At 41.6% G+C, this 18,417-nt stretch overlaps 1 protein-coding gene across 4 annotated transcripts in view; it reads right to left on the minus strand.

Annotated features, from left to right (window-relative positions):
• The window catches only part of LRP8 (LDL receptor related protein 8), a 151,635-nt gene that overhangs the window by 31,416 nt on the left and 101,802 nt on the right, over positions 1–18,417 (minus strand). For all 4 annotated transcript variants that reach the window (XM_042819409.1, XM_042819408.1, XM_042819410.1 and 1 more), the window contains one exon: positions 7,638–7,766. In XM_042819409.1, coding sequence (XP_042675343.1) covers positions 7,638–7,766 — 129 coding nt within the window. The remainder of the gene's footprint in view (positions 1–7,637; positions 7,767–18,417) is intronic.

Here is an 18,417-nt window from a genome sequence, read left to right on the forward strand (position 1 = left end):
CACAGGCAGCCTGCAAAGCTGCACCACAGCACCTGCTGAGGTGAGAAGGCACCGCTCCACAGTAGGGAACCCTTCTGCAGAACGGGTCTGTAATTCCTTGTACCTGAACTTCACAGAGAGCACTGGGGAAAGGAAACCCTTCTGCAGACAGAGCCTTGGCAGAGCTCAGGCCGTGGCTTTCGGGTTTAACTCCCAACATCTGCAGTGACTGCCTTCCCCCTGACCTCAAGCTGATGCAGTATTTTCCATTTAATTACAGCAAGCACCCAATGCATTAACAATGAGAGTACCTTCATGTTTCTGTAGGAATGCAATTAAAGGTAACTGCCAAGCTCGTTTTTCTTGCTATTTTGTTTTGAAGGAACTAAGGATAAATATGATTATGGGATGAGATTTTTCCTATGTAGCAACGGGGATTTTTCTCCAATTACTACTGCTTTTGAAGGAGCTCTAATACTTTAAGCAGTGATAAAGTGGCAGCTGTACATGTTTAATTTCTCAGAGCCAGGGCATAATGCATAAGCATTAATCCCCTCCAGCTGTCCAGTAATTAAACATCATGTAAAGCCCAGAAGATATCATTGCTGTGCTACCTTATCTTATTTATGATGGACTTTCATTTATTAAATCTATAATAATTTCCTTCCTATTCTCAGAAATGATTGCTGAATTCCTCCACCAGGTCAAACGTACTCAAGCTGCATCTACCTGCTATACAAATGACAGTAATTTTAGGCCAGCCGTATTTCTTTTCACCACCTGCTGAAATAAACATAAATATTAGACAAATATTCTTTCAATAAGCACAAATGCAATTGGATGAACTTTCACACCATTAAGATTCAGTTTCTCAGGGAGATTGCGTGGCAAAACCCGATCCTCTGCGTTTGATTTCCCTCTGAACTCAGTGAGGAACGTGACATTACTCTGCACCTAGCCTGTTAATGAAGACAACAAACACAATTCCTAATTTTGAGGAAAGCGTGTATTAATCAGGCTGCAAAGGAAGACCAAGGCAGTGCTGTATCACTGCCAAAGGAAAAGGCTCTCAGCAGGATCTGCAGAGAGCTGGCATGAGCAGAACTGGTACGGCCAAATGCCCATAGATGGCACTGGAAGAGACTCTTAGATGCAAAACACAGGCACCTTTACTGCATCCAGGAGAAAATGACAAGATGACACAATGATCCTCATCCCTACATGATGGAACGATTTCACTGTCAACAAAAAGGTGAGATTTTCCAATTCATGTGAATGTAGGGGCAGGAACAATGCAGAGGAAGATGGCTTTAAATCAACTTCGTTATTTCCTCCCTCCAACTGGCTCATCACCAGGTGGATTTGCTAGAGGGATCAGACCAGCTTGGTTCTGCTTTCTGCCAATGGCTCTCAAGTGATGTCAGGGCTGCTGAGCAGCCTTGGAAAGAGCTGACTGATTTTTTCCGCAGTCAGATGCTCCAAGGAAAGGACCACTCACTGCTTTGTACTGAGAGTCACACATGTGCCTGCAAGCTTTGCCTGAGGATCTTAGAAATTATGGACACCATGGGAACCTGGAGCTGTGAGCAAGGACACGGGGCTTACAGCAGGCAGGACTGTGCTTACTGTTGCTTCCCCCATTAATTTAAAAAGTATTACCTAGTCTGCTCAGTTTTTATTGAGCACATCGTCCCTTGGGACTGAAAATCCAGAACTAATTCTGAGATATATAGTAGACAACTAAAAGCTGAAAGATCAGAGTTCAACAGTCTCTCTATGGACTATCAGACAAGTGAAAAAAAAATATCAGTCTTCCACTGAGCAGGAAATCTGGAGTATTAAAAAGTTGATAGGAATGGGGACTAGCATAAGAAAGTTAAGAGAGAACTCAGTCTCTGCTACTGCCACTGAACGCAGCTCTGCTCCTTTTCCTTACTCATTTGAAAGAGCAGCATATGCCAATACTGCATTGGGAAGACATGCACACACATACAAAGATTCCTAACTTACTTAAAGCTTAGTAAATTAAAGGTGTGTTTACATAAAGCTGTAAAGAGCTGGGATCAGCATCCTGTGGGAACCAGCAAGCTCATCTCACAAAGGTGCACAGCAAAAGCAGGTGAGAGATACAAGTACACAACTATTAGATGCACAGATGTGGGACCTGTGAGCCACTGAAACATGCTCAGGTTCAAAAGAACATCATCCAAGGGCAAACAACTCAGTACCCTACAAACAGAATTTACAGATTTCACAAAATGCCGTGCATGTCTGCAGATACGCTCTTTTGGGAACATGCAGCTTTGTGTCTGAGAAGAGTAAAGATAAAACACACAGAAAGGAGAAAAAGGCAAAAAATGCAAAAGAACATATTTAAGATTCTTCTGTCTCGTGTAACACAAATACAGCTCCCTTCTCTTACAGCAGAAGATAACCTCAATAACAAGGCCGTATCTGCCAGAGACATTCTTGCAGGAATTCCTGGCTCTCTGGGACAATGACAGGAGATCACTGTGAGATCACTATTCTTACCTGCATAAGTGCCCATGCATTGCTCTCTGTGCTATACTTATAGCATATAAATAACTCACTGTATATATATTTATAAATAAATCATTGAATGGGAAAACAGTTTATTAGTGCATCACCACATCATTACGCTGTATCTGCGACAAAAGAGGGGAAATCGTACAGTTCCAGTCCCTTATTTGCAAGACACAATTTCCATAGGGGGTGCAAAAACTGGTCCAGGTGAGAACCAGTAACAGGCTGAGAGGAGATGGGGCCTGCACATGGCTCTCACTGCTGACCACCCTACACATCAGATACGTTCATTAAAGAGATGCAGCATCCATCACAGCTGTGAGAGGATGGCAGTTCTTCCTTTCTAAATCTATGCTGAGATGCTCCCTGCATTCCTAGGCAGGTGACAAAACACCAGTCAGTGCCTCTCTTAGCAGAGATTTAACAAGTTCTGTAGTAGTTATTAACCAGAACGATCCAGAGTTGTGATGCTCTCTCTACATGTGGACTCTCACATTTAATTTCTCTTTTTGGTCTCAGTTAATGTGTTCCTAGGCTTATCCAAATGATTTTGATGAAGATGAGCTATATCAGGAGCAGAAAACCTCGACCACAGAAATCAGGCTAGTAAATTCAAAACTGCTCCTACATTCTTAACTCCTTGCTGCCTGAAGCAAACCAGACTCAGGACTTACTGTAAAGACACAGCTCACCTCTGCTCCAAAGAACCAAAAAGTAAGATCCTTTTCATGTATTTTATTTTCAAAAAGGCAGATATCTGCATTTCCAAAAATTGTTTGTGCACTGAAAGTCAGCAGCAGACTTAAAGCCTACTGCTCAAACTGCTGGAAGTAAATGACTCAGGCAGATGGGCACTCACCTACCTACATGCAAGGATTAATACCCACAATTAATCCCTGGTGCAATTACAACCTGTGCAGACACAAATCTGGATCCCTAATCACTGTTGCTTTATGCAAGGCAGATTAAATAATTTACAGCTTCCAGTACTTCCTCAGTGGAAGTTTTTCCACAGGATGAAAACCTTACAATTTTTAATTCTTGTTTATGGATGAACAACAAAAAACAGAACACACAAAAAAAAACAACCAAAAAACCATTTCTTTACCATCCATTCAACAATGGGGTCAGTGTCTGGATTCCTCCTGAAAACACCACTGCCTGCTAGCAGTACAGACCAGGCCTAGCAGCTCAGCTAAAGCTCTCTCTGTCATCTCCGCAGAATTTTTTACTCTCATGGATTTCATTTGTCACGTTGCTGTTTCTCCCTCCAGACATGGCAAACTGGACCCTTGTTTCACACTCATCTCCTTACTCTCCAGGCTAGGTTTTAACAGGGCTGGATTCTGCTGTGGGAGATGAGGAGCTGGAAGAAGTACATGACTTATCCAATAGTTTGGGATGATGCATTTTTTTCAACATACCTGCACTCATATAAGTTCAGAGCTTGCTAACTATGCTGATGAACCTGTTGTCTAATGAAGGCTACACAAGGACACCACACAAGGCTACAAATTCTCTCACTTCTTTAAGTGAAAGATATACTGAGCACTGCTGTGACAAATCCATCTCAAACCATTTTAGGGTGCCAGTAGTAAAAACCAACCTTCAACAGTGACAGCAAAGGAGGACAGCGATCTGCAAAGTAATCCACCAAAGCTGTGGCCAACACAAAGCATTAAAGGAGAACCCAACCCAAACAGAAAATCTCATTTTCTTATTCACTACTTCCCCAAAATTTCTGATCAGCAAATTCATGAAAGAAAAAAATCCATCAAGAATTACCCAACCCAGAGCAGTATCAGAAAAGCAGGTTGCTGGATGCCAGAGGCAGACATAGGAACCTGAGTATTCTTGCTCGAGTTTTTGAATGAGGCTACTACCATAACCCTTGGTTTCCTCTCTCACAAACTCCTCCCTTAACTCAGACTATGAACATTTTGAGACTGGAATAGGTGCTTGCACAGCCTCATCACAACCAGCCCCTGCTCCTACCTTTGCGAGGCAGTACAACAGTGCTAGATTTATGAATAAGGAAAATGTTCAAAAACTCCACATTTAGCAAAAATTCTTTTGAAGGATTATAATACCAAGAGACAGTTATTGCTATAAAGAAATGGGAGCATCTGCAGTTAAAATATGCCTAGAGTCTTACATTAGCTCAAAGCAATGGTTTTACTGACATTGATTTAGGAAGAGCTTAGGGTTTTTCATCTGGGTGCCTTCACTAGCATTATCTTCAAGTCATCTTCCATTTGTTTATTGCACATGCAAGCTCTCAACATGGCAATTAGTGTAAGCACAAATAAACTCCCTTCTAAACATTTATCTAAAAAAATGCGTTCTTTAAGGATTTTTAGGACTTTAAGGACAGGAGCTTTGTCAGCTCTGTCAGAGGTGCAGCACTAGCTACAGCATGGTGCTCTGCTCCACAGGGTTGGCAAGTGACAGCCAGCAATGAAACCTCATCAAAAATGAGAATAAAGCAGCGAGTGCAGAGGTAAAAAGAAAAAAGAAAAAGAGGTCTGAACCTAGGATCAGCCATTTTCCTTTTTCTGAATCAGGATGATGTGTGCTACTGAGATAAGAGAAAACGGATATAGAAGGATTCTGAATAGAAAAGAAAAGGGAATGTTAACAGAATATCAGAATATAGAAGGATTCTGAATAGAAAAGAAAAGGGAATGTTAACAGAATATCAGATAGACTTAGTGAGGTTTCATCAGATTTGGACAAAAGGGAGGATAGCAATCAATCCTCTATAAGCCCTCAGAGTTTAAACAACTAACATGTCTGTTGTCACCCATGACAAAAAAACCCCTTAATTTGACAAGCATCCTCATTGAAAACACACCTAGGACAGCCATTCAGAAGTGCCACCTGTTTCCTTCTCAGACTAAATCTAACGCCTCTGAAAGAGGCTGAGTCACGAGATATTAGTATTGAAAGCCTCTGATGCCTGCACCCACCCAGGAAGCTCAAAGTCTGCCCATCAGTGCCTTCCTGCCCCGTCCCCTGGCCAGAGGATAGCCACATTCAGACTCAGCAGTGATTTCCACCTTGCACCCACTGAGGTGGCAGCCTACATTGGGTCAATGATAAGGAACTAAGTGAAAGTCAAATTCACCTCACATGAGTTACCCAACAGCCATCAGAAGACGGTAGTTTGTCCTTAGATTGAATTTCCACTGTACAATCCTACATGTGCACTACAACTGTAGAAGATGAGCAAGGCTAGAAACACCGAAACATCCAGAAGGCAAACACTCAGCTTTTTCTACATCTGTTAATAGCAAAATTATGCTGAAATTATGTGGCATCTAGAACATATTTAAATTCATTTTGGAGGCCACCTCAGAGCCTTGAAAAGAAGAACTTCAAAGCAAGCAGTTTCAAATGAAGGGTTTTTTTTTTAATAAATAATAGACTCCACGCAACAACTCCTACTAGCGTGAGCAGCAGCATTAAATTAGTAGAGGTATCCACCAGTGTAAAATTGTTATAACTTCATTAACTCCTACTGAGGGAAAAAAATCTTACTTTGCTTGCAGTTACATTTCTTTTCTGAGCTTTTCTCTAAAGCAGTTCAACAACAAAAAAGCACATGCTATAGAGAGAACGTTTAGGGTTTCATACAGATCACTGCTTTTGAAAACTGCCAGAACATAATTACCTTAAAGGACAAAGGATTAGGGCACATTACCAATTTATCACATCATAATTAATGAATTAGGAATGGTCCATGCACAGGCACTTAATTTCACATGAGTTAGGAGGCAACGTGAGGCAGCCTATGCCTTTTCCTTGCAAGTGGAGTTAGTCTGCGTGTGGTCAGAACAAGCAGAGAACTCATCATATACACAGTAACCTGCATCCGTTACCACTGGACTACAGACTCACGGGCAAAACAGAACAGAGATGCTTTGGAAAACTTTATGTCTAATCTGTATTGCACTGAATTAGTGATTTATTTTGAAGCTTCATACACTGTTATACAACTTCAATGGAGAAACAATGTGGATTGTGAACTGGACAGGCATCACAGCTCAAAATTCAGTTTTCAGATGAAGAAACATCAACGTGTGTTTGTATGTACTCAATTCAAGCCTCTCACCAGTAATCTGAATCACACAAAATGACAGAAACAGTGACAGGAGTGAATAACTGTAGGGTGATGGCAATCACACAGAGCAAGAGATACTTTCTTAATAGCCTGGGACTATTTATACAAGGAAGTAAATAATGACAAGTAATAACAATACATAACTAAGAGCAGTACAGGAATGAGATTTTACTTCTGCACAGTAATGGACAGACTGATATTCGCAAAGTTCTGGTGGTCTGTATGAAAACAAAGTTGGAAAATGAGCTGAGATATCAAAGGGAGCCACAAAAATGAGTCAAGCATTCATTCAGAAGAAAAATACTTGACAACAAGAAGCACACTGAACTAAATATGTTTAGTCTATCAAAAAGACAGTTTGAGAAATGACTTGATTACACAGTGTAGGAGTTTTCACAGACGGAATACACTGTTAAAGAGCTCTTTCATTCAGGAGAAAAAGGCCTAATGAAAGGCAATGGCCATTGAGGGACTGAATTTAAAACTGTTACAGTAAATTGTATATCATTCTCTCTCTGTCCAGTAAAATCAACAGGCCATTCACAAAGTCCAGACCTATCTATTACATCCCAGGAGAAGCTAACATAGCCTACAGGGCTATGCTCTGCAGGAAGAAGAAGGTGGCACTAAGCTGCTAAGCTATAAGAGAAAAAGGTTTGCTATTTAAGTCCTCACCACCACATCTCCTGGGTATTAAGCCCTCATAATCATGACCAACTAATTATATTCTGCCTCAGCACAGAAGATATACAGCATAGCTCTCCACAGAGTTCCCTTTATATTCTCCAGCCATCTCCAATTGTAGAATCACTCCTTCATGTCTTTTTTTTTTTTTTAAGATCCACTACTTAGCATTGCAAATATAGACAGAGCGAATTTTGTTGGCAGAAAAGTCATCCCTTTACATGCAATTTGTAATAGTCACTCTAAAACTTCTATGATTTTCCTAAGGGAGACGTTGCACATGCATTAAAGTATTTCTCTAACTCACCAGGAGCACAACCAGCCTCATCAATACCGCTTTCACAGTCCTTCTGCCCATCACATCTCCAGGACGACGGGATACATTTGTTGCTTAAGTCTCCACAGCTAATTTTTTCAGCTGGGCACACTTGTTTGGCTAGAAGAATAAAACAAAGAAAAAATACAAGTTTAACATACTTCTAGACATTGCTAACACTGTTTGCACTTAAAGTTACTATCACTTGGTATGGCTCAATCCTGAGACCTGTAATGAAATGTGATGTCCACAGTTCTGAGGTCTGCCTGCTTACATGCCCCCTAAGAGAGATCACAGTATTTTCACATGTGAGAACAGCCTGCCCCTCAGTGCGTGCCTGATTCAGCCACCCTACTTTAGGAACACAACCATACAGCAGCATGCAAACAAAACGAACTGACCGATCCTTACCCAGTTTGTCAGGATTTGTTTATTAAGCAGATCAACTCTTCTGTTCAAAACACATTTTTGAATAGCTTTTCCACAGCTGTTAATAGTTATAATGCTACATATGGCTGCGAGTCTACTGAAAAGGAACTTAAATTCTAAAGGAAATCTTAAATTCTGGATTAGAACTAAAAATATCTTTCACAGCGTGCCTGGTAAAGAAATTAATGCAAAGTCTGTCTGCTTTCCAAGTACTGAGCAAGAGAGGATGCACAGTACACCTTCTCTCCACTTGCACAAGAAGGCGTTGGAGGGCCCTCTTGCAGCCTCAAAGCATCAACCCCCCTCTTAAAAGCAGCACCATTTAGCCACAGGATTTCTCCATCTTCTCAGCACCCTGAAGCACTTCAAAAGCCATTTCTAGAAGCTGTGGGCAACCAATATATCAATATTTTTAGCAAGCTGAAAGGTTTGGAAAAGTGTAGACAGAGGACTCCTATTTATGGAAAACAATCTCTATTTTATTTATCTCACTGACAAAGTAATTACAGGTATTTTAAAAATGTAAATCAAAGCTTGAACTTGAAGGAATGTAGTAAAAAGCTGCTTTTGCTCACAGTTCATCCTATCCCTGCATTTCAATGGTTTCTGCACCTAAGCATCACTGCATGGAAGCCAACAGTCTGTAAGCATTAGCAGGTAACAGATAGAGGATTCTTCATAAAACTCAAAGCACAGCTCTGATGAAAACTTTGGCATTATTTCAGCAAGGTTGTTATTTTCAAGCAGAGACAATGCAGCAGTGCAAATGGACTCAACATCAGTGTTTGTGCTATGAAATGGGCAGCTGCAAACCAGACTTACATTTCTGTTTCTGCACACTGCTTACACAAACACCAGACCTTCTGGGCTTACGTGACCAAAATATTTACTTTCTCCTTTCCTCTTCACCCTCCCAGAAAGAAAAGGGTTAGCACCATACATAAGAGCGAGTGCTCACCCTGGATATAGTCTGGACCAACTCGAGCTATAGCAAGGCCTGCCTTTTCAGAAAAGCACCATTAAACAACTCGGTTGAAATGTCAGACACATCAACACCAATTTATCACAATGAACTGCAAATGCCAAGGATGGACAACAATGGTTTATTTATAAGGAGACAAGAGCAAAGAAGACAAGAAGGTTCCATTTACTCACTACCGCCAATGGCACATTCTTCTTTTTCTTTACACGAGGCTACAAAGTCTTTCACAGAACTACAGAGCCTAACTGGCGCCCCACTGTTTGCTTCCTCTTGTGCCACTGCTGTGCTTTTCAGGCTCCGGACATCATGTATATTCAAGAAAGCCCAAGAAAACAGAATTGATTTACTTTCAGAAGACCGTTTGTCAGGTTCTCACCAAACAGGTACCCTAAGAGCATACATAAAATGTAATTAAGTGGCTTCTACTGGTGGGAAACCCACAAGATTTTTCATCAACAGGCTGAAAAGAACCTTCCTTTGTGGAAATGCATCATCTTACAGGTCTGGACAGTTTCTCAGTCTGTTCTGAAATAGCTTCCCATCCTCTCCAGACTGCCCCCTGCATTTATCCAAGGTTCTTAAGAAAAGAAGAAAAAAAAGCCAGAAAAAAACACAGAGAAACTACTATACTAAAAGTGTTTAATTCATTTGGACATGCCATTTAATTGTTCCTCAAAACCTTTACTGCTACACTTAGAACAGACCTTAACATTGCTTCCCCAACAATGGTTTAGTTGTTCTTTGTTAAAGGAAGGTTTGGTTTTTAGCAAGGATCTCTTCCTCAAATACCAACCTTAGATCTCCTTTTGTCATAGCTGGCAGTCCTATCTCAGAGACATACCATGAACAAAATATAAATCCATACTTTCCCTACGTGTTTCCATCCAAGACAAGCACAACTGTTAAACAAGCACTGTTCAGATAGGAAGGGATCCAAAGGGCAGAGATTGCTTTAGGAAATTCAAGACTCAGAGTTCCCAATTCCTGGAGATTTACAGTTCAAAAAACCATCTCAGTCACAGGCTGGCATATGTATTGCATATTATATACATATGAAAGTATACTACAATCTACAGTCACTACTGATTAGCATCTGATACATCCCCACTGAATTTTTTGGGATGCATAACAACATTTCAGAATCCATCTTGTGAATTCAATTATTACCACAGCTGAAGGTGTGCGAGTTTGGTCTGTGGTGGTATTTTCCCTTGCCTTTTCTCCCATCTCAATGTGTAACAGTGCCTTCTGTGCCACTCACCCACACGTTCTCTCCAGTTCAGGACAAGTTGTGTTGCCTTAGTTTACTTCACTTAACCGTACAAGACGCACCCGATTTTCTGCTCAGACTGTTATATAAACGTGTTTTATTTGGTTGACCTCCTTTATTCCCTCCTTGTGTTAAGCCGAGCCCAAACCAAACTGTATCAAACAAGATCCTTTTTGTACTGAGAAGGACACGCATAGGGGCAGCAGTATCTGTGACGGGTGTATCTCAGGAATTGCTTTGGCACTGGTGCACAGAGCACACCATGACCTCACTGGAACTCTGCTGGACCCACAGTTTTGCTGAGTGCCTGTGTTTGAAGGTGATATGAGCAATATGCAAACACAGACCATGCTAAAGGCAATATTAAAGAACTGCTTCCACAAAAGGTTAAGATTCAGCAGTGATCTTCCACTTCTATTACACTGAATGAGCCGGAGAGTCACCCTGCTGGGATGACCAGCTTGGTGTAAGTTTGCAGTTACTACTCAAGTTAGCACAACTGCAACCTGTACCAGGATTTCACTTGATGATATCTGCAGCAGGCAAAAGCTTGAGGGCACTGAGAAAATGAAGGTGACTTGGTGATTCCAGTTGAAACCAGCCCAGGCCAAAATGAAAAGCATGATCAGTGGCTTTCATGAATTAAGACTGCAGCACTCAAGAGAACTGGAGTGCAACAAAATCCCCACCACAACTGATGTCTTTGTTGACAGCCACCCGTTAGCACAGGATGGCTGCAGGTCAGAATTAGGGCAAGCTGCAACACCACTTCCCAGGACTGAGGAACTTGAGCTGCTTGCCACCCAAGTCCACATTTTGGAATACATGCAATAACCTTTTGTGTGAGCACACAAAGACTAAGTAATAGTGAAAACCTATTCTTTCTACAAAGACAGATAAAATTAACTTAAGGCCATTACCTTCAGACTTCAAACATAAACTGCTATAAGGAACTCAGAAGACAAATTAGGAGAGGCTACTACAAAAACATAACTTCAAAAGCCAAGGAATCTTAAATAGCCGTAACAGTTGATAAATCTAATAAAAAGTTACATGGTAAGGTAAGATTTATATGATGGTGACTTATGCTCAGAAGTTCCTGGATGAATGGAAAAGGACTTACGGAGATTAAATCCACCGCACTGCATAGCACAGATCTTACTAAGCTCATTCTCATGTGCTTGTAAAAAAAAACAAACACCAAACTTCAATTAGGAGCCGGCAACGAAATGATCGTGCAATTCCTTAGAATAACAGAATTGCAAGGTTGGAAACGACCTGCAAGATCATCCAGTCCAACCATCCTCCCATCACCATTGCTCCACAAGCACTAAACCATATCTCATAGCTCCTCATCCAGACACCTCTTGAACGCTGCCAGGGACAGCAAGTGCACCACCTCCCTGGGCAGCCATTCCAGTGCCTGACCACTCTGAGAGAAAAAGTTCTTCCTTACATCTAACCTGAACCTCCTCTGGTACAACTAAAATAGAACAGAATAACCTAAATGGACCAAAGGTTTAGGATGTCTAGAACAGATAGCACGTACCATGCCTTTGTGCAGACGATCTATGGTGAGCTGAAAAGACAGATGGCATCAGGTTTTATAGTAACAAATCATCAAGTTTCATGCCCTGGGACTTCAGTCATCTGCACGGGTCACGAAGGGTTTACTTACCAAAGCTCTCAGCTATCCTGGCACACTTGTGATTTGTTTTCTAATCTATCCAAGCATACCTACGAGATAAACCTGAGCCTGGCTACAAGAAGCCTTCAAAATTTATCACCGTCCACTGTGTTCCCCCATAATTAGTGATGCATGATGCTGTCAAGGCAATTCTGATCCAGGAAGCTCTTAGGAGAATAAAATACTCAAAGGTAACAGCTGACCCAGCACACAGACTGGTAGCAACGTAGCTGGGAATCAGTGAAGTTCAAACAGACATGCTAAGGGAAGAAAGAAGAGTGTCAAGGAAGAAATGAGAGTCAGGAGGTTAAGGCAGCACAAGCTAGCCAAGAATGGAAGTCGGCTAATTAACCCTGAGAAATGCCATTTTTTAGAGGCAAACCTGCCCGGTGCCTTAGTTCAGTGATTCCAAAGCCTTGTGAGCAAATAGATTCTTGAACAACTTTCAAACTTTCTCACGCAGCCCCACAGCTGACAAATTGATGCATTGAGCTGCTGAATGCAGCTCTCTGGGCCCACGATGGCCTTGAGGAGCAGAGGTGTGCAGCTGGGAAAAACTGCCTAAGCCTTCCTCCGCCAACATGTGACTTATTAGAAGTCTTCTGTCATCTATTCAGGTACCAGCCTGGCGGTGTCAGCTCTGCGTGTAAGCAGCACAGCCTAATCCCCATTATCCAGGCATCCCATGAGCACAACAGACCCAACTCTGAAGCTCTGATTTATGAAGCCTATCCCTCATGACCTGAATTAGCAAGGACTGTGAAAAGGGCTGTTCTCTACAGAAACACAAGTAGGAACTATATTCTCTCAATCTGTAGCAATACAGTAAAGCTTCTTTCTTTATTTGTAGGCTTTGGGTGTATATGGGAGCTGTATTTACTTTTTTTTTAAACCAAATAAAATGCTACGTGACCATTTTTGATACGGAGTTTATTGATACGGAGTTTTGTATCCTTGCTGCACTCTGTAGCACTGTGACCCTGACCTGTTGGAAGTCAGTTTCTAAAAAGCATAGCAGTAAGTCCACCAGCCATGTCCCCTTGGTCACCACCCCAGTCCTTAGCAAAGTGGCTGAACACAGCACCAGGAGCTAAGAAGCCCAACAGGCTAAAGGCTGAGCAGCCAATGAGAGCTGCTAATTTATTTATCTTTCCATACACTCATTTCTAGAATTCCCATAATATACAAATAAAGAGTTTCAATCCTATTACAACAAATCCAGAAGGAAATTCCAGAAGAAGGCTCCTTTCAGACACATTCAGGCACAGTGAAGCTCTTGCCTGCTTCACTTCTGAGCCAAATTAATCCTCAATTCTAAATTAGGCACAGCATAAAAAATAGTCCATCAGTCTGTATCAAACAACAAAAACCAGCTACTAGATGTCAGTCGTAAACTGAAGACAGGAGAAAAAAATCGTACCGAAAGGTCTGAAGGTATGCCTAAAAATCACAAAAGTGAGATAAAACGCCTCTGCAAAGTGGCTCCATTTTATCCATTTTACAGGGCCAGTATGGATTTGAAAGTACTACAGAGACCACAGGGAGCATCCCCAGATGTGCTGGGATGAACCTAAGTGGCTGTGCACTGCTTGCACCCATTCAGCAACAAGAGCTATGTGGCACCAACTGCCACGTCCAGTTCTTCCCAGCACACCCCACTGACTGACACCAGCACAGCCAGAGAGCAATAAGCCTGTAAACTGAGATGTAACCCTGTATGTAACACTGTGTATTGCAAACTGTATTATGTTCACCTTCCTGTGGAAGTTCTTGCCTCCTGTTCTTATCACTTAAGAAATAACAAGGAAGTCATCCGATATTCTACTATTGTCCTAAAGATAAGGATAGTTTGGTATCTGATGAATTCCTAATGAACATGCTGTTAATTGCATAACCTTCCTTCAGTACAGTAAGTCTTTCATTCATTAAGGGCATGGATTAAACATCCTCACAGCATTACAGCATCTTTATAATTAATAATATATTCTTCCCATTTCTAAATATAGCCTATCATAAGAAGCTTTAAAGAATCCAAGCTGCACCTCTCACTAAGAACTTTTGATCAGAAGGAAACGAGTCGGTTTGTTCAGACAAGGGATCTGCCCTGAGTTTGCTACCTTTGCAGCAGCCCCAATCCTGAAGGCAGAGCACCTGCTTGAAGCTGGGCCCAGCTGCAAAGCCCATGAGCAGAAGGAAACGCCCTCCTATCTGCAGCACAGTGCCTTCCTATCTCAGAGGCTATTTCTTGCAGATCAGAGATGCACAGAAGTATCATTATGTATTAGATAACTCCTGCTTGATGAAGAATAATTAAGTTCACGAGAACTCTGCCATCAACCTGCCTAGCAGGCAGCAAGATAACGCACTGTGCAAAATCTCACCAGTTCTGTCTTTCATCCACGTGACACTGAATATCCTGAGTTGGAAGGGGCCCATAAGGATTACTTAAGGTCCAATTCTGTGCTCAACACGTAGGACCACCCGAAATTTAAACTCCCTCTTGGAGTTTTTCTTGTTTTTTTATTCTTCCAAGGCTCACAGAACAGAAAAAGGCTTTACTAATACCCATAATGGCATTGATAAAGGACACCAGCCCTGCTTGTCTGCAATATTCAGAGTACAGTGCTGGGCCGGCAGGGAGCGAGTGCTCTGCAAGCAGCAGGGCTGCAGCATGCGGCAGGGAGGGAGAAACTGACACCAGATTTTAGATTAATTAAAGCTAATCTCATACAGTTGTTCTGGACAGTTTTAGATGCTAGCTACAAGGAAACAATATCAAAGCAGCATCCTATATGAGCTCTGGCTGTCTGCAGGTCCTGTCACAGCACTTTTTGACTGCCTCCGCAGATCAATGAATGGTGAGATTGGGGGAAAAAGAAAAAAAAAAAAAAAGAAAAAAAAAAAAGGAGAGCAGCTCTCCCTCACCCATGAACTGTTTTCCCTTAAATGAACGAGGCTATTTTTGCCCTGAAAATTCCTTTGCAGTGATCTGGATTGCATGAGTAATTCCCAGATGGACTGACTGCTGGTGGCAGAGCTCAGCCTGCAGCATTTGGGCCAAACGTTTTCATGTAAAGCCATGCAGCTTCACCGAATTCTGCACCAGCTGAGACAAATTCCCACATCTGAAAGCTCAGACCGTTAAAATCAGCCAAATGCTGGCACAGCAAAAGCATAGCATTTCTACACATACACCCCATTTCAGGTACAGCATTTCTTAAAGACAGGTATAATTCTGATTTACAGATTTCAATTGCTAAAGATTTCTGGACAAGTGAGTGCACTGGTTTATTTATTACTGTTGTTAAGAGCAGTATCTTATCTCTTGTTCTAGCCCTTATCTTTACCTAGTTTCAGCTTTTGTTCACAGGATCAAACTATGCTGTTTCTTGATAGCCTAAGGAAACAACTGTGTGATGAAACCTCTCCTTCAAGCAGATAGGTGTGTATCAATAAAGACATTTCTCAACTCTCTCTTCAAAATAATCAGATACCCCCTAATAAGACATTTTCCAACTCTGCAATTATGTGACCCTTGTAGGATTGCTCACGTCCCTAATGTTCAATAGCCATTCTGCTTTACAGCAACTGCCTTTGTCTTTTACCAGCTCTCAGTCACCTGAGTCACCAGAGTTTAATTTAACAAGTATTAAAGTTCAGTTTAACACGTGTTATCATGCCTGAGCTATTTGCTAACCCAGTGAGACTGAATTATCTTTATTTGCAAGAACCTGACCCACCTAGCAAAGGGGCAGAAGTTCATAGAAATGCAGTATAACATGCTGGGTCTTAACAGCAAGACTCTCTTTCTAACTTGTAGTATTTGAAAGTGATAGAATGGATCTCTGTGACAAGGCTCTGTCATCTGTATGCAGGTTGCATTTGGTCTAAACCAAGCAATTTTTATGACTTTTAAGTTGACAGTACACCTCATTTCCTATGCAGGTCAGGTATAATTTCCTTTCCAGTCACCTACGACTCGAGGCAGCCTGATGTCAGAACTTTAAACAGCTTGCTGCACTCGCCATTCCTAACCTTTCCAAAACCTTCTCTAACAACAAGACACAGTTGTCTTTATAGAGGTTTTTCCACCTGCAGGAAAGAAGACAAATGGATCTCAAGGGGAGAGATTTTAACAGTCCAAGAGCTCTGCTGGAAGACCCGAAGCACCTGCTCGGCATCACACTAACAACCAGAGAAACAAGAAGCTATCATCCCTGCCTGGTACCACCAGGGGCATGGGATGACTGGCAAGCACTTGCCATTAATCATCCTATGCCTTGAAGAAAGGTCAGCTGCACCGCAGTGAGTCAGCTCCTCCACAGTATGGGCATCTGTGCCACATCCCCAAAGAAAACAGATGCCAGTCTGCTAATCAGCTTTTACAAGAGGAAAGGGACAGCCTGGCAGATATTCTCATCTGTATCACAATTACAGCCTAAGCCTGCAGCAACATGCTCTTCTGATGATCCCAGGCTGAGCTGAATCAGTGCATCCTTCAAAATGTACAGGAAACAATTCCTTACACGCACCCCAAAATGCAACTGGAATTGTTGGAAATGTCTGAGAATGGGCAGAATTCTTCATTTTGCTGGGAAAAAAGCAGCAGCCATGTGAGCAGCAAAATGAAACACCTATTTGTGACTGCTCGAAATAACACCAACAACCCTACAGAAGTGTGCTCCTACCAATGTTCCAACACACTGCTGGATTACATCAGCCTCCTGGCATCAGTTACGTCAATGAAGGTAACACTGGGAGAGCACACAAAAGAAGAGCCTATGCATCACCACAGCATCCAGATTCAGCACTTTTTTGAAACACTATCTATACTTTATGAACCAAAATATACAGAAATATTGCAAGTAAATTTTGTGAGAATATTCAAGATGTAGATATAATGCACTCTTGGTGACATTAAATCAACAAAACAACCCAGCTTGCTTTGCCCAACCTCATCATTACTGTCCGGGTCATAATGGTTTTATCCAATGGCACATAAAAACGATGCCCCATGCAGGAGCTCCAGATTTTCAAGAGACAGATTTGTGGATCTTTTCTTCGTGTGTGTTGGCACGTCATCCATGGTAACCAGAAAGCATACATCACATGGCTACACGAGAGCTGCATGCTCCCCTTCTCCCTCTTTCTCCCTCTCTCAGACCTCTCCAGTGTCTCCATAGAGTCTATTTTGACACGTAAGGATCTGTGGGAAAGTGGATAAATAAGTACAGTAAGGAGAAAGCCTGCAAATGTGCGGGGCTGAGCTATCAAATTCTTTTCTATGGCTCAGCAGGAGAGAAAATGTGTCTTGAAAGCCTGAAACATCAGCCCTAGTTCTCAAAATATTTGATGAGCAGGCAGGGATGTATTCACTCCTTCTGGGACATATGTTACACAACAGCTTCCACTGGAAGCTGTTTTACACTTTTTGGAGGAAAACACTTCTTCCAAGCCAGGAACACGGGAGAGAAATGAAACATCCAAGCGAAGGGGAAGAACATGCAGAATTGTTCCTAGGCTACGAAGAAGAAAGAACTTATCTCACAAATCTGAAATTCACAGGCATGTTAATTCAGTTTTCTAAAATTTCAATTACTGCACACAATTTTAGAGATCTCTACTCCATTCATTATGTATAACTGGGATTTTTTTTAAAGATTATTTAGTTTAAATTGGCCTTTTCTAAACATAACCTATATCTCCAAGCTATTTCCCTTTGAAACATTTTCATAATAGTCATCTCCCTGGTATTTAGAAATCACCACAAACAACAGCTCATCACTTCTTATAATATTTGTAAAGAGAAAAATTCTTTGATTTATGTTACTAAGTGCTGTCTAAGTGCTGTCTCCTGAAGCCAGACTTTAAAAACAAAGACAATTACACCATGCAATGAGAATGTAACAGGCTCCCATCTTGCAAAGAAAAGAAAGTCTCATACTTGGAACCTCCTTGCTCACTAGCCAGTGGAAGAAAATGGTCATGCAGAACTCAGGCATGTGTGTAACAGGTTGGTATGCAATAACAGAACAGAGTGGTCACTATTAGATTAAATGAAATCCTGCACATCAGGACTCAGATCCGAGTACAGACCTCAGACTGCCAGTACTGAGACCAGCAGAACAGTCTAGATCTGCTATTTATTCCACTTATCATTGCAAGTATCCTTTGTAGGGATAATTATGCATTTCAAAAGGTTTATTGTTTACATCAGCATAACGAAAGGAAGCAAAAAGAACAATCAAAATTTTGCTCACAATGCTGACATAATATTGCCCAAACATTTCTCTTGAAAATGCCACAAACAAGATTACCAGCTCAGGAAAATTAACAAGGAACAGTTTGACAGGCGCTGGCCAAAGGACTGCAACCAGGACTGGGACCACAACATGCAGACAGC

The sequence above is a fragment of the Centrocercus urophasianus genome, unplaced genomic scaffold, assembly GCF_019232065.1.
Source record: "Centrocercus urophasianus isolate 14NV4802_14NV808 unplaced genomic scaffold, USGS_Curo_1.0 seq_18, whole genome shotgun sequence".
Taxonomy (NCBI): Eukaryota; Metazoa; Chordata; class Aves; order Galliformes; family Phasianidae; genus Centrocercus; species Centrocercus urophasianus.